The sequence below is a fragment of the Bos grunniens genome, chromosome 1 (assembly GCF_055505025.1).
Source record: "Bos grunniens cultivar Pamir isolate PY7600 chromosome 1, Bosgru_T2T1.0, whole genome shotgun sequence".
Classification (NCBI taxonomy): Eukaryota; Metazoa; Chordata; class Mammalia; order Artiodactyla; family Bovidae; genus Bos; species Bos grunniens.
This window is the reverse complement of record NC_141165.1, coordinates 101,240,020-101,257,687: the sequence shown is the minus strand read 5'-3', so window position 1 is coordinate 101,257,687 and position 17,668 is coordinate 101,240,020. Positions and strand designations below refer to the sequence as shown.

General features: G+C 41.7%; 1 protein-coding gene across 1 annotated transcript in view; it reads left to right on the top strand.

Annotated features, from left to right (window-relative positions):
* The window catches only part of NECTIN3 (nectin cell adhesion molecule 3), a 240,734-nt gene that overhangs the window by 184,182 nt on the left and 38,884 nt on the right, over window positions 1–17,668 (top strand). The window contains exon 8 of the mRNA XM_086407331.1: window positions 12,859–12,954. Within this exon, the coding sequence (XP_086263457.1) occupies window positions 12,859–12,927 (69 nt within the window). The 3' untranslated portion in view covers window positions 12,928–12,954. The remainder of the gene's footprint in view (window positions 1–12,858; window positions 12,955–17,668) is intronic.

Below are 17,668 nucleotides of genomic sequence, written 5' to 3'. Positions count from 1 at the left end.
GCTTGACAAAGGGAGCTGTTAGAGCCAGGAGTGTCTTTTCAAAATTTAGGATGTTGGTGTGTTAACAGCCCTGTGAATTCTGCTGTACATTTTTCATACCTACATAGAGCTAAAAGATTATTTTTTTTTAATGACAATGTGATATTTTCCTAAATGAGGCTTTAGGTGAGAAGCTTATGAAGGAAAAGATTTTATGGAACCAAACAGCAAATAAAATCTGTAATAACCACTCTCATCCTTTCAGTTAAAAGTGTTTCTGAAGTCAGGTTGGAATTCCTGTTTGTGTTAGTCCTGGCTGAGTTTAGTTAATGAAATTCAGATATTTTCGCTCTTTTGTTTCCCAGTGTTTTGTTGGGGATTTTTCTTCCTCACAGCCCCCGAGTAGTACCTGAGATAGCTAGCCTACGTCTCCTTTCCCTTTCCTTTTTTCCCCCCTTCCCTCCCCGCTCCGCTCTATCCCCTTCTCGTCTTTTCTTTACCATCTCCTTCAGGTTTCAGCGGTTTGTTTGTGCTGGCAGCCGGCTTGGATGAAGCTGTCTCAGTGCGGTGTTTGTGTGCAGCTCTGCCAAATGTCTACAAACAATAAATGCTGGAGAGGGTGTGGAGAAAAGGGAGCCCTCTTACACTGTTGATGGAATGCAAACTAGTACAGCCACTATGGAGAACAGTGTGGAGATTCCTTTAAAAATTGGAAATAGAACTTCCATATGACCCAGCAATCCCACTGCTGGGCATACACACCGAGGAAACCAGAATTGAAAGAGACACATGTACCCCAATGTTCATTGCAGCACTGTTTATAATAGCCAGGATGTGGAAGCAACCTAGATGTCCATCAGCAGATGAATGGATAAGAAAGCTATGGTACATATACACAATGGAGTATTACTCAGCCATTAAAAAGAATACATTTGAATCAGTTCTAGTGAGGTGGATGAAACTGGAGCTGATTATACAGAGTGAAGTAAGCCAGAAAGAAAAAACCAATACAGTATACTAACACATATATATGGAATTTAGAAAGATGGTAAAGATAACCCTGTATGTGAGACAGCAAAAGAGACACAGATGTATAGAACAGTCATTTGGACTCTGTGGGAGAGGAAGAGGGTGGGATGATTTGGGAGAATGGGATTGAAGCATGTATAATATCATATGTGAAATGAATCGCCAGTCCAGGTTTGATGCATGATACAGGGTGCTCGGGGCTGGTGCACTGGGATGACCCAGAGGGATGGTGTGGGGAGGGAGGTGGGAGGGGGGTTCAGGATGGGGAACATGGGTACACCCGTGGCAGATTCATGTTGATGTATGGCAAAACCAATACAATATTGTAAAGTAGTTAGCCTCCAATTAAAATAAAACAAAAAATAAAGACAAATAAACAAATTGATGGAAAAAAATAAAGAGTGCCTCTGGGAACAGAGAGCCTCTGTCTTGACGTCTTCTTCAGCTCGCTGGATCTGGAGCACAGCCCCGGGAACTCTCATGGTCTCCTTGTGCTGGAGCCCCCTCCATGAGACATTCTCCAGTATCTAGTGGCTGTTCTTCCCAGGGAAACCATCTCAGCCAAATTACATGCATTTTCTCTCTTAGCTTTCAGTTATTATTATTTATCTGGCCTCTTTCCTCTCGTTCAATCCGACATCATCTTGTCATCATCTGGGGGACTAAGCCCTTATTTTGCAGTTTGCAGAAAATTCCAATAAGAGCTTGGTGTAGAACTCATAATCGTTTTATAAGCCAGGTTGCAAATGGTGTTTACAGACCAAAGGCAAGAAGTCAATAGGTTATATTTGAGGAGTAGTTGGCCAGTGGGAAACATAGTGCACTATGGCTTTCAGGGAGAGAATGAATCCTGGGTCCGTGTTTTCTTATGCTCTATACTTTAATAGTCTTTATTTTTAAGAGCAGTTCTAGGTTCACAGCAGTATTGAATAGAAGGTTCTGAGGTTTCCATTTCCACCTTGGCCCCACCCATACATAGCTCCCCCCTCCACCATCAGCATGCCCCACCAGAGTGGTATATTTTTACAATTGATGAACCTATACTGATGCATCATTATTTTCCAAAGTCTATAGTTTATATAAAGTTTCATTCTTGGTTCTGTACATTCTATGGGTTTCAAAAAATTGTATACAAAGATGTATGTCCACCATTATAGTACATACAGAGTATTTTCACTGCCCTAAAAGTTTTTCTGCTTTGCTCATTCATTCCTCCCTCCCCACAACCCCTGGCAACCCACTGATCTTTTTACTGTCTTGATAGTTTTGCTTTTTCCAGAATGTCATATAGTTGGAATCATACAGATTAGTATTTTCACACTAGCTTCTTTCACTTACTAGTATGCCTTTAAGGCTCCTCCATGGCTTTCTATGCCTTTGTAGCTCATTTCTTTTTTAATAGCAATTTCATTGTCTGGATATCTCATAGTTTATCATTTCACCTACTGTACAACATCTTGGTTGCTTCCAAGTTTGGGCAATTTTGAATAAAGCTGCTCTAAACATCTGTATGCATATTTTAATGTGGATATGAGTTTTCAACTCCTTCTAGTAAATGCTAAAGAGTATGAGTGCTGGAGCATATGTTTGGTTTTGTAAGAAATGACCACTGTCTTCTGAAGTGGTTATATCATTTTGCATTTCCGTCTGCAGTGAATGAGAGTTCCTGTTGCTTTGCATCCTTGCCAGCAATTTGGTGTTATCATGATTCTGAATTTTGTCATTCTAATACGTGGGATGGTATCTTGTTTTAATTTGGGTTTTCCTGATGGCATATGATGTGAGGCATCTTTTCATAGGCGTATTTGCCATCTGTATATCTTCTTTGGTGGAGTACCTATTAAAGTTCTGTTGTTTTAAAAACAAGTTTTCTTTTCTCCTTAGCATAAAAGCCACACATGCTCAAAACTAGCTAGCAGTTTCCCTTCATTCTGTGTTTTACAACTCAGATGAGGGTGTGGCTTGCTGGGGCCTGCTGCTGCTGCTAAGTCGCTTCAGTCATGTCCGACTCTATGTGACCCCATAGATGGCAGCCCACCAGGCTCCACTGTCCCTAGGATTCTCCAGGCAAGAATACTGGAGTGAGTTGCCATTTCCTTCTCCAGTGCATGAAAGAGAAAAGTGAAAGTGAAGTCACCCAGTCATGTCCAACTCTTAGCGACCCCATGGACTGCAGCCCACCAGGCTCCTCTGTCCATGGGATTTTCCCGGCAAGAGTACTGGAGTGGGGTGCCATTGCTTAGTTTGGGTCAAAAAAGGCCAGAGATGTCAATATGTGCAAGCCTTCTTTAATTAGAAGCATGCAGATTCTAATGAGTATATGAATGAATATATATGATTCTAATGAGTGTATGAGTCAGGTTTTGTCGGTAAAAACAGAAGACTCCCCAGGTATCTGAAGTAGGAAGAGGTTGAATAAGAAGAAATGGAGTTGGCATAACTGGAGCCTTCAGTTGGGAGACTGAGGGAGTAAAGGCAAGCAAGATTTCAACACAGGAACCAGGAAGAACAGGCTCGCAAGAAGCCATCACCATGACTTCACATGGAGAAGCGGATGGCTCCCAGGAGGATGCATGGAAGCCTAGGGCAAAATCCTTACTGTGTCTGTCATCTGCTGATACCCACATCCTGGTCTGCAGCTGCCGCTTGGGGAACAACTGGCTCTTCTCTTCTGTCTTCAAAATCTCAAAATGCTGGCCAAACCTAACTGGGTCTCCTGGCCAGGGAGCTTAGTCACTGTGGGATTTGAGCTTCTCATCCCTGCAGTACAAAGGAGAACTTAGACAGGTAGGAAGGGTCTGATTTTCAACCAACAGTATCTAGCACAGTTTGTTTGTTCACTGACTGAGGAGTTTATGGTGGCTAGAGTCTATCACACTGATCATAAGTCTCCTGACATACTGTAACGGCCAACTTTAAAATCTGAACCTAGGGGAGTAGAGAGTGTCTTGGATAACGTCCCTAGATCCACCCTGCCTGCTTCTTCCCTGCTTCACGTAGCATTTCCAGACATGCCCCAGAATGAGTGTCTGGGAGCAGGCCAGGTGCTGGTGCCCTTGTCCTCAGAGTGCAGTGTCACTTGTTTTTCCTTCACTGGAAGACCCAGAAGATGCTTCCCTCCACCCTCTTGTACTAATCCTTTCCCGCCGGTGATCCTACCCGCTGACAGGTGCCCTGAAATAACCTTGGCTTTGGTTGCTTTCTGGTGTGCCTGCAGCCAGTAGGCCAGTGGCTCCGAGTATGCAGGCCTCAGAGTTTCCCTGACAGTCCAGACACAGCCTGGGAGGGAAGGGCGGCCTTGATGACACTCCACTGGGGTCAGAGCAGGCAGAGTAAATATCATCCTGACTCACCATTAGAGCAGAAATGAGGCAGGACAGCATGCAGTGATGGCACAGTTGCTGGGGTGCTCACTACCTCTCCTGGCGAGTCAACAGCTGCCCTGCCAGGAATAGATCCTATTCCATTTTGCTCACTCAGGTGGCTCTGACATATCAGTCTCAGCTAGTTTGGGGCACACCGCTGCAAATTAGTGTTCAAAAATAGAACCATCCTCATCCATGAATTGCTCTCAGGCCTTTTTTTGTAGCCCTATTATGTCATTTTGAAAGGCCTTCAGACAGAGACATTCATTTATTTGGCTGGAAATTGGGAAGTCAGGCCAGTGAAAGGAAATCTCATGACCTCCTGGGTCATAGGAACACGAAGATAGTAGCACTCTCGTTAGCCTAGAATGATTCAGTGACATCTTGGAGCATCAGTGCATCATACTTCTCTCCAAGACAACATGCTTCCCTCCTCACATAGTGATCCCGTGAACTTCCACTTCCCCATTTGACATCATGATTGGTCACTTAGAAGCACCTAAAGACACTCAAAGCCATAGACTTGAATTTTATGTAGTGTCAAACTCTTTCTCTTCAGAAACTGAAGAAGTCTTTGGATGTATCTCTTGGTTAGATATTTGACTCTACAGAATCCTATTCAATGTAAAGAAAACACAAGCAAGTGTGCAATACTTTTTCACACCCTCATCATTGCTATCAAGTTACAATCTAAGAATTTCACTGAAAAAATACTCCTCCCATCTGTGGTCTATTGATTCAGAACCTGACTTCAGTTCCTTCATCGTGTCACCTTGGAGAGTGCAGAATCATTTTACACTCTGTGCTGCACACCATTCCCTCTGATTTCTGGGCACCCTTCCTTCTACAATGAGGCTCTCATCCTCCACAATCATCAGCCTTCTTACCCCCCCACCCCCCCACCTCCATGAATTCCTTCCCTGTGCTTCCAGATGTGCACAAGTCACTTTGGGATATGACATTTGAGCATCTTGCTAATAGTTATTCTTTTTATTTTAACCTTAAATCTTCTCAGCTAAGTGATCTCTACTTATGAGTACATTTCCTGCTTCTTCCCACTGTTATTTATCCCTTGAAATCTAGTTTTGGGACTTGTGGTTTTCCTGAAACATCATTTTTTTTTTTTTTTTTTGAGAGTCACACCAGTTTTCATTGCACATCACAGGATATTCCTTTAGAGTCATTTCAGACCATATGCTCTTAAATGATAACATTTCTGCATGTCTAAATAATTCTATACCTACAGCACTGATTCAGGAGAACATACACTTTTTATTCAAGAGAGCTTATTAAGAAAGCTCTGTCATCAGGTAATCCAGCCTGCAACAACAATTTGTATTCAGCCGGCAATATGTTCAGAATCTGATGATATATTCAGATTCAGCTCCCTGTCCCTCTCAAAAGCTAGTCTTCATACACTGCCAGCCTACTGCAATTGTGTTTCATATTCAGAGAAATACTACAAACTACAACATCATTTATTCTTAAAAATCTCTATGGGCTGCCCTGTTTCCAGGCTCAGTAGTCCTTTTCTCTTTATCATCTCTGACATATTTTCTCAGGTCAGCAATCCTGATGCTTAGCCATAGCTGCATAACAAACCAACCCCAAATTCATTGATCTAAAACAACCATCAGATGTTATTGCTCATACAGGTTTGCAGGTTGTTAGGCGTTTGTCTGATAAAGGATGGCTTTGGCTGGTGTCTCTTGCTTCGGGCTATGGCTGCTGGCATAGCCCTGCTGTACACTTAGGTTCAGCCAGGGAGGCTCTTTCCCACGTTTCTCCTATCCTCTTCCCATAATCAGTGAGCAAGCTGGGGCCTGTTCTTCTCACGGTAATGGTAGAGACACAGGAAGCTAAGTGGAAACATGGAAAGCTTCTTAGAGTCTTGGAGCTGGAACCGTGTCACTTTTTCCCACTGTTGCTCAGAACAAGTCATTTGGGTAAACCCAAAGCCATGGGCAGGAATGGTACATTTGCTTCTAATGAGGCTGCATGCAGGGAATTGAAGCCAGTCATTCAGGGTGCCATGCCTGAGACTCTCTTCCACTCTGGCTTTTGTGACTCTATACTGTTCTGAACTCCAGTGACCTTTCACTGGATCCTCTGTGTGTAACTGTGGATTTTCAGCAATTCCCTTGTTGCTTGCACTATGGTCTGGTCTTCATTAATAATGTCTTTAAATGCAATTATCACCTCAGTGGTAAAGTACCCTTCAGATATGCATTTCAAGCCCCATTTTCTCACTAGTTTCAGTCTGTTTCCTCTACTCAGAGTTTAGTTTGTGTGCTTCCCTGTCATCTTAAATTCAGCAATTCTGAGAAGAATTTATCTTCTTTCACCTAAAACACCTTTTCTCTTTACTTTCTTTTGACCCTTGTCAGTGGGACCACCCTTATACTTTGCACTTGTCATTTTCCCTTCTCTGTCCTTCACACTCCATGTCATGTGCCACACTAGGTCCTAACACGTTTTCTTAAGAAATGGCTCTCCTTATCTTCCTACCATGTCTTCTGTTGTCCTTACCCTCTCCCCACAACCACTCAAGTTCTACACTCACCCTTTAAGTGAGTATAGAACTCAGTTATTCAACCTTTCTATGAAGCCACCTACTCTGACATCTCTAGATTTCTTAGGTTTTCTTTGCTTTTGAACTTCAAAACAAGTTCTAATCCATGCTACAAAAGTTATCAATATTGTCAATGATCGACTCAGTGATCACTGGCATAATTTGTTTTCTTCAATTTGTATATGTCTACATTCTCCAAAATAGACTAAAACCCAAGGAGGCAAAGTGTTGCACTGAGGGAGCGTAGTTTAGTCTGGCAAATCTGGTTTGAGTCACATTTGGCTTCTGATTACCTGTAAGTCTTGAGAAAATTACTTCTCTCATCTATAAAAAAAGATGGATTATTTACACTAAGGAGTCTTGGGAAGGAATGAAAGAGAACATGTGTGGAAAGCACTTAGCATACAGTAGGCTCTCAATAATGTTTTGGTTTACTTTCCATTTTCCTTTTATTTTTTCCCATAGCTTCTTGTTGCTGTTTAATATTGCTATGTTATTTTTACAGGTTTTCATTCACTCTCCCAATTCTAAAGCAAATTCCTCAGGTTAAGGAGTTAGTGTCCTTTTGTATCTCTTAGTTATTTGTTACTTGCATTTGTGAAAGGTGTAAATCATGTGATCTGAAAGGCTTTACTGAGTTAAGAAAGCCTTTTGCCTCAAAGTTTCAAGGAAAGAGTCTGCTTGTACTGTGAACTAACTGAAGTTTCTATTGAATAGTTCCTCTTTCTAAGTATTTATTTATTTGGCTGGGCATGTCCTAGTTGCAGCATGGGGATCTTTGATTTTCGTTGCAGCATTCAAGATCTTTTTTTAATTGCAGCATATAAACTCTTAGTTGCAGAAGGTGGAATCTAGTTCCTGACCAGGGATAGAACCAGGGCCTGCTCCGTTGGGAGGGCAGAATCTTAGCCACTGGACCACCAGGGAAGTCTCTGAATGTTTCCTCTTTTGAATAACTTATTTTCCTACCCTGTTTAGGAATACAGTTACCTTTCTCAAAAAAATTTTTTTTTCTCCAGAGTGTCTAGTATTGGTCATGTCTTGCTCAATGTGAATTTTAATCTGGATTTTTCTTCTTCTGGGCCTCTCCTTAATGATCTATTGATAGACTCATTTTGCTGTGCTCAATAGCTTTTGTCTTCTTGCAAAGCTTGCATCCCTCGAGGCCACACCATCCATGGTCATGTTGGATCCAAAATATGCCCATCACATTACCCTGTTTCACACACTGAGACAGGGGAGTGCTCCTTGCTTACTAGCAGCTGTATAAGAAAAAACCCTTTTCTACATGACTTGGATGAAGGCTCCTTGTTGATTTGTAGCTTTGTAGCTGACACAAAAGTGGGAAAAACAGAAAAAATTCAAAGTGCTAGTACTAGAATAGAATAGCTATAATACCGGAATCACAGTAATAAGGTAAAATCCAGGAGATAAAGACCCATATTCACTACTAAACAAGCTTGATTTGGGGCTTCTCAGGTGGCACTAGTGGTAAAGAATCCGCTTGCCAATGTAGGAGAGGCAAGAGACGCAGGTTCAATCCCGGGGTCAGGAAGATCCCCTGGAGAAGGAAATGAAAAAACCCACTCCAGTATTCTTGCCTGAAAAATTCCATGGACAGAGGACCCTGGTCGGCTACAGTCCATGGGCCACAAACAGTTGGACATGACTGAAGCAACTGAACACGGAGCACAAGCTTTATCTTATAATTCTACAACAAAAATAAACAGACAAAAAACCCTAGCATAATGTGATTCTGTCTTAGTAAAGGTACAGAGTTAGTCTTTGTTAATGGAAATCTTAGTCCCATTTAATTGATGCTAATCATATCTGTTCAGTTCAGTTCAGTCGCTCAGTTGTGTCTAACTCTGTGACCCCATGAATTGCAGCACACCAGGCCTCCCTGTCCATCACCAACTCCCGGAGTTCACTCAGACTCACATCCATCAAGTCAGTGATGCCATCCAGCCATCTCATCCTCTGTCATCCCCTTCTCCTCCTGCCCCCAATCCCTCCCAGCATCAGAGTCTTTTCCAATGAGTCAACTCTTTGCGTGAGGTGGCCAAAGTACTGGAGTTTCAGCTTCAGCATCATTCCTTCCAAAGAAATCCCAGGGCTGATCTCCTTCAGAATGGACTGGTTGCATCTCCTTGCAGTCCAAGGGACTCTCAAGAGTCTGTAGTACTGAGTTAATTCTACATGACACACTCCAGAAAGATTACTGATGAACTGAGGGCAGTTATAGGAGGATACCCAGGTACTGGCTGGTCTGGAAATCCTTCATGACAGGAGACACAGTGCAGAGCATGGCCCTAGCTGCCCCTGAGTATCAGGGGGCTGGCCTGTCTGGATAGAGTAGCCTTGCTTTATTCTGTCCCAGAACATGGAACCAATGCTATCAAACAGTGGAAGGTCTGCCTTATCAGGGGCTAAGTTTCCTGAGTTTTCCTGAAGTTCAAGCTAGAGCTCAATAGCTGCTTGAAACTGGCAATGACCACTTATATTTAGTCATTACCAGGTATTAGTATAAATAGGCACTGTTGGTATGAAAGTGTTAGTCACTTAATTGTGTCCGACTCTTTGCGACCCCATGGGACTACAGCCCACCAGGCTCCTCTGTCCATGGACTTCTTTAGGCAAGAATACTGGATTGGGTAGCTATTCCCTTTTCCAGGGGATCTTCCCAACTCAGGGATCAAACTCGAGTCTCCTGTATTACAGGAAGATTCTTTACCATCTGAATCACCAGGGCAGCCCACTGTTGATATATGTATCAACAGTGATATTATGTATCAATAGATATAATTAATTCTCACAATAACCCTAAAAGTCAAGTATTACAATTATTCCCATTTTAGAGATTAGGAGACTGAGGCTCAGAGAGTTTGTTGCCCACAGTCACACAGCTAATGAGTGGCAGAGCTGGTGTTTGAATCCAGGTATTCCAGTACTGTTCTGTCTCTAACAGGTGTTCTAGGTGGGACTTCCCTGTGGAGTGTGCACTTAGCCTGCATGTGCTCTAAGTCCCCTTTCATCTTGAAATCTTTTTCATAGAGCTAGTTCTTGGTCTATCAATAATAGTTAAATATTCATATATGCTTCATCTGTGGTTTGAATAATTTTGTAAATTTACTTGAATCATGTGTATTTTAAATATTATCTGGAGGTGGAAAAAAATAGCATGAAATTTTAAGGCATACATTGATTGATTTCCTCTTTCTTGAAAAGTGATTGCACATTCATAAGAGTTATAATACACCCCTCATTTGTCTTGACTCGTGCAATAGACCCTGGAGTTCTTTTGAAATCCCTGGGAGTTATTAGAGTTACTCTGAATGATTCAGATGAGAGACTGGAAAGAAGGGACATTAGTATTTGGTGAACATTCTCCTGATTCCTGGAACTGTGTTTGGAGACCTATGTATATTATCTCACTTCCAATAAGCTAATGAGCTAGACATCATTCCCATTCTATAGATGAGTGATCCAGGGCTCAGAGAAATTACCCACATGACACCACTGGTAAGCTGCAGAGAATACATTAGAACCCAGAGGCATCTGGTGCCAAAACATGCATTTTCAACCCTACCATATTGCTTCTTAGTCACAAACCATGGAAGCTACCATGGCTTTGGCCAAATTCAAGAGCACCATGGGGAGTAGATGTATTTGTTACCCATGTCCCCCTCTCTACACTGACATACTCACACCCTCTCTTCTGTTTAGAGCTTCTGAGAAATTTGAGAAAGGAGTAGTGTCTTCAAAAGTCTGGGCATTCAGAGGGAAGAATTCTTACATAAGGTTTGAGTGCTTGATAAATACTTTTGATTTTACTGTTACTACTTATCCTCCTATTGCCACCATTCACAGCAAAATTTTATGGAACTCTACTAAATTTTAAGCATTCTATATTCATATACACCATATCATCTCATTTTGACAAGTCTGTGAGTAAATATTAATAGTCTCATTTTACAGATGAGAAGCGAAGGAGGCAAAATGACTTTCTCACAGTCAGAAACTATGGAGTACTGGGAAGAGAACTTAAACTCGGTTCTGCCTGACTCTAAAGTCCATGTTCTTTCTATCACCCAATGCTTTATTTAAAACACCTGCACCTCTCCACCAAAAATAAGACCTGCACCCAATACCAGTTATAAAATACCATAGGTGGGAGGCAGCCTTTCTTTATCTGAGGTTCAATCCAGTGACACCTTCCACTAATCAAAGTAACCCACTGCCACTCATTGATCATGCTTGAAAGTCATAGAAATGCACCTGTTATATTAATTTTGTATCTTAAAATTCTACTGAATTAATTTATTAGTTCTAATACATTTGTGCGTGTATATGTGTGTGTGTGTGTGTGTGTGTATGGAGTCTAAAGTTATCTATATACAGGATCATGTTATCTGTAAACAGAGATAACTTTACTTTTTCTTTTCCAATTTGAACTCCTTTTATTTCTTTTTCTTGACTGATTGTGGTGGCTAGGACTTCCTGTACCATATTGAATAGAAGTAGTGAGACTACACATCCTTAGCTTGCTGCTGAACTTGGTGGAAAAGCTTCCAGTTTTTACCATGATGTTAACTGTGGCCTTTACTGTTTTAAAGTTCCTTCTGGGGCTTCCCAGATGGCGCTAGTGGTAAAGAACCCGTCTGCCAAAGCAGGAGACAAAAAGAGATGTGGGTTTGATCCCTGGATCAGGAAGATCCCCTGGAGTAGGAAATGCACCCCACTCTAGAGTTCTTGCTTGGAAAATTCCATGGAAAGAGGAGTCTAATGGGCTAGAGTCCATGGGGTATGGCGCAGTTTCTGTGGGTTAGGAATCTGGGTTAGAATCTGGGAGCAACTTAGCTGGGTGGCTCTAGACCAATATCTCTCATGAGGTCACAGCCAAGCAATCCATAAAGCCTGCAGTCTCTGAGGCTTCACTGGGGCTGAAGGGACCACTGCCAAGCTCACTCATGTGACTCTTCACTTCCTTGCCGTGAAGGCCTCTCCATAGGGCTCCTACTAAGGAACTAGTAAGAGAGACAAAACCTAAGATGGAAGTTTTTCTTTTTTTAATAACCTACTTTTGGAAATGACATAGTATTACTATGGTTATATGTTACTGATCACCCAGACCAACCCTGGTAAAATGTGGGAGGGGATTACACATGGGTGTGCATACCAAGAGGCAGAGGTCACTGGGGGTGCCTCTGAGGCTGGCCACCCCTTTCCAGTGATAGTCTTTCAAGCCCTATGCGTTCTTCATTTAAGATGTATGTGTTTCCAGAGCAGATTAACATACTAACAAGCCATTAGTTAATTAACCAAGTAGTTGCCACTCTGAAGAGCAGAAAATAGACGGGCAAGCTGTGTGTAGAGGGGAGAACAGAAGAGATGAGAAAATCTTCTCTGTGGGGCTTTAGAGGAGAGTCAGTGGGGAAAGATTTGTGGGAGGGAGTCTTACACAATTTGTGGGAAGGAGTCTTGATAATAAAGACAATAAAAAGCAGGATCCCTGTCTATAAGAGGAGGGGACAGAGTGGGGGTGGGGAATGGAGAGACGTCCTGTCTGCTGTCTTTGCAAACATCACCTTCTGAGACCTTGGCCCCTGCAGCCACGGTGTCTGTGCAGAGATGGACGGTGCAGGCGCCTCGCTTCACTGCTAGTTAATTAAATGTCGCTTCCAAAGCAGCTGGTAGAGTGTGTGCCTTTACAGCATCCTCAGTTTGGTTTTTCTCTTTTTCCCTAAATCACACATTTTAATTAACCTTCAAGCCCTTGCTGGGGCTTTGAAAGAACTTAATTGGCCAGCAGGGATTGGAACACACAACAGCCAGAAAAAGGCTACATTCTCAGTTGTTTTCACTCTGAGGACTTATGAAATTGATATTATTGTTTTGTTTCATTCTTTGAAGCCCAGAGCTACATGTGGATTCCTATTTGGAACTGCCAGAAGCATCTTTGAATGCCTAAGTGAAAATTGAAGAAAGGTATTTAAGCCGCAGTGACATGTGAGTATTTAATACTTGAATCTTTCATTCATCTCGTGTCTTTGGGTGTACGATAAGAGTTGAACTCCTACTGGCTTTTTTTTGTCATCTTCATTTAGGAGGGGAAATATTTTGACCCCAATATAATACAGCAGATTTTCACAGTCAGGTGGGAAATTGTCTCTTGAAATCAGAACCCTTTAAAAGTTGCAAAGGGTTGGATCCAACCTAGTGACTGAAAATAACAAATAGATTTTCAGATGTTTTTGGTTTTGTCAAATGTAAGTCTGAGATTCACAGTCAGTGTGTGTATTTTTCTCCATATGAAACCATGTAAAAACCATATTGCAGGTACTTATTGAAAACTAATGGTATATAGAGATCAAGGCAATAGTTAAACACTGGCATGTCATCAGAATAGAGGAGACTATTCTCAGGAGAAAGCTACCTGAGTGAGTGGGAGATAAGAACAGAGTCAAGAACTGGGATGCTGAGAGTCTAGAGGAAAAGAAACTGGAAAAGGTGATGGAGAAGGAGGAGATTGTGTAGCACCCAGGAAAGCTGTGAAGGAAATTACGGAGACATCTCCAAAAAGGGTTATTAGACATCTTAAAAGTTGCAGAAGTGCCAAGGAAGAAAATATGAATGAAAAGAAGGCAACTGGATGTAACAAAAATGGGAGGTGCGGTGACTAGTTTTCTGAGCTTCGTTTTTATTTTGTGTCAGGAGTTTGCCTCACCAGGTCCTTTTACCTTGTGTTTTGGTTATCCATTACTGGATAAGAATCCAAGCCAGAAATTAGTAGCTTAAAACAAAGCTGTGTATTTGGTCACAGTTCCGTGCATGAGCAGTCTGGGCTTATGATTCTATACCCGTTTACAACGTGTGGGTTTTTTCCTCACACCACGAAGCAGTTCTCTGACATCAGCTGAGTGTCCTACAGTCTGACTGGATTCTGACACTGTGTGCCTGGAGATGGTGTCATGTTCTCAGTTCTGTAAAGCTGCAGCCCTGCCCCCCCACCCCCCACCCCCCGGCCTTGAGACACCAGTCACGTGTCCAGTTTATCACCTGAGCACTTGTTGGGTCACTTATAGGTTGAAGGTTCCAACAGCCTTCTCCTTGGGTGGGATCAATTTGTTGGAGTAGTTCACAGATCTCAGAGAAATATTGGTTTATTATAAAAGATTGTAGCTCAGCAACCCTGTAAGAGATGCTTAGGGCAAGGTGTGGGGGAGAGGTATGGAGCTTCTATGCCATTTCCAGCAGACCATTCTCCCCACACCTTCATATGTTCATGGCCTGTAAGCTCTTTAAACCCCATCCTTTTGGATATTTATGGAGGCTTCATTACACAAGCAAAATTGACTAAATCACTGGCCCCTGGCAACAGGCAACTGACTCAACCTCCAGCCCTTCTTCACTCCTGGGAAGCCAGGAGCGTGGAACTGAAAGGTTTCAATCCTCTAACCAAGCTGTTTGATTTTTCTGGCAACCAGCTTCCACCTTTAGGTGCGGTTCCATTGTGGCCTCATTAACATAACAAAAGACACCTTTATACTCTCATCACTTAGGAAATTCCAAGGGCTTTAGGAGTTCTGTGCCAGAAACATGATTCAGCAGACTAAACAACAACCAGAAACATGAGGCAAAACCAGTTTCTTATTATGAATCATAGTGTCATAGGACTAGACTCAGCTGGGAAACCCTCCCGCTCCTCTAGGGTTGGCTGGACTCATTCACATGTTCTCAGAGTGTTGGTTGGTAAACTCGGGGTTGGGACATTCATGGATGACCTCATTCATTTGACTGATGGTTGGTGTTGGCTCTCGATGGGGCCTCTCCACAAGCTGCAAGGCATTTTCAGGCTTAGCCTTGGAAGTCACACACTATCACTTTACCACATTCTCTTGGTCCAGGAAAGTCACAAGCCCAGCTTACATGAATGGGGAAATAGAATCTATTTCCCCATTCACATGATGGGGAAATAGAATCTATTTCCCCATTCACATGAATGGGGAAATAGATTCTACTTGGTAGGAGGACTCGCAGGTCACACTGCAAAGGGAAGTTGATACAGGAGAGCGTCATTCATTGGAGCCATTACTGTAGCAATCTATCATAGGCAACTAGAAATACACGAAAGGATCAGAGTTGTCTAACCCTGTACTATTTCATGCACACTATTACTAACATTTTCTTCATGTCAGAATACATCTTACAATGGTACATTGCTTCTATTCAATTAGGAAAAAGTTAAGGCATAAGTGAAGTGAAGTGAAGGCATAATGGATAAGTAACCAAAGGAGATGTCAGCCTTTGCTTAAACCTAGATTCCTGCTTCTTGGCCCATGAGAGACCCACCTAACTTCTCTCTTTCAAGAGACAATCACTTCATCAGTTTTCTGATGTTTTAGTGACTGAAACTGGGTTAGACACAGGCCTTCAAGCTTCTCTGCATGAGTCAGGGGCCTTCACTTAAGGTGATGGGTGAGACCATTCTGCAAGATTATGAGAATGAACCCATGGATCTATGATGTGCTCCCTGTCAGTGGAATTGAGCTCTTCTCCAACCCCCATTCCATTTACCTATTTCTCTTTCCTTTTTAATATTCCAAAGAATAACTGTATGTGAGCTTGTTTTTTAGTATGTGTGTATTGCAGTTGATTCAGAGGATTTACTTGTCAGTAACAACCTGGAATGGAATATCCAGACTTGACAGTCAAGATATCTATCTTCACTGTTGCCTTGAGGAGTCAGGGTTTGTCCTTAAGGAACAGTTTCATAATCAGTAGTGGGGAGTAACTTGAACCCAACAATAAGCCGCAACAGCAAGAGAAACAGAAGATACAAGAGCAAAGAGGGAAGGGATCTAATACTACCCTCAGCTCCTGTTGTGTCACACACTGAGGTGTGCATGTCACGAACGTGCTCTCATTTGGGTCCAGAGCCACCAGCAAGACAGCTACTATAACTCCAGTTTTACAGATGAAAAAGTTGCAGCTCGAAAACATGAGTAACTTGTCTAAAGTCCCACAGCAAGTAATCATTGGACCTTGGGTTTTGACTAAAGTTTAGCTGATTTCAGTGTGTGTGTTTTGTCCATTTCACCAGGGTGATAGAGTCATCATTTCATAGTGAAACCTTGTTAGGAAAATCATATTTTCCATGTTCTGCTGAATTCTTTTGTTCTCTATTTCATAGTTCAGTTTTTGTCTTCTATGAAATCTTGAATCCATGATGATTTAAAGTGCCAAGGTTGCATGGATTCCTTGGCTCTTGTTATTGTTTAGTTGCTAGGTCATGTCTAACTCTTTTTTGAACCCATGGACTGTGGTCTGCCATGCTTCTCTGTCCATGGGATTTCCCAGGAAAGAATACTGGTGTGGGGTGCCACTTCCCTCTCCAGGGAATCTTCTCAACCCAGAGATTGAACACATGTCTCCAGCATTATAGGTGAATTCTTTACCACTGAGCCACCAGGGAAGCCCGTATCCTCCACTCTATAGACTGCTTATATTTTATTCTGACCTCGATCGAGTGTTTCTTTTCCTCTCTTTTTTAGCAATTGGTGATCAGGTCAACCAAAAATGCTAGTTAGTCCATATGGTTGATGGTTAGCTGCTTGTTAGAGAAGAAGACCAAAATAGATATGACAAATTTACATTTTTTTCCAAGGGACTTCAATTGCCTGTATCATCCCCATCCACCACTGTTCTGGAAAAGAGAGGGTCCACATACCCTTACAACCTCTCCTGATTTTGAAAAGAATATTCCTTAAAGGAAAAAGCACAAAAACTTGGGTAATTGAATTCATAAAAGTGTGAACATCTCAGAAATTTTTTTCTAAGGAAAAGATCTTAGGAAAACTTTAATTGATTTTAGTTATTATTGCTGGTAATTTGGGAAACTAGCAAGGAATTATCTTTATCACTTTTGTGCCTCTGTTTAATGCTAATTCAAAAATCCCACACAGGCTGTTTAATTGGTTCTCTGTTTCATAAAAAAAGAAAAAGAAATGCATAAACCTGGGCAGTGACTTTGTTTCTAGTTCATAAAAATTGCTTAGTTTAATTATAACTGCATTTTGTTTCTCATTATAATTTATGCATTTGAGATATTCACACTAAGTCTTTACCCAGCTTCAGTGTAATAAAAACCAAGTCTTCCTATTTTTGTATCTTATTATTTCTCCTGTGTTCCTAAAATGATATGGACTGTATTGAGAGAGAGGAAATGTGAAGTCATAATTAGAAATGGCATTTATGGAGTACTTACCATGTGCCTGGCTCTGGGATAAGACTTTCTATATCTTAATTCATTAAATTCTTGCATATCCCTCTGGGATAGGTGCTAATATTAATACTAAGCCTATTCAAAGGACAAGAGTTTTCTGGTTCAGTGAGATTAAGACATTGGCCAAGATCAAACAACTACTAAGATGGACTTGGTACTGAAAACTTGTTCTGACAACAAACTCTGTATTCTATGCTTGATTCTCAACTCATTTATTTGCATCTCTAGAAGTTTTCTTAAATCACACTTTTAATTTTGAATACAGGTAGATTCATGTGCAGTTGTTAAGAAATAATACAGAGAAGATTCCTATACACCACTTACCCAGTTTTCCCAATGATATCTTGCAAAGTATGGTACAATATAATGACCAGGGCATCGATATTGATACAATCAAGATACAAAGCAGTTCTGTTATGAGGATCCTCCAGCTACCCC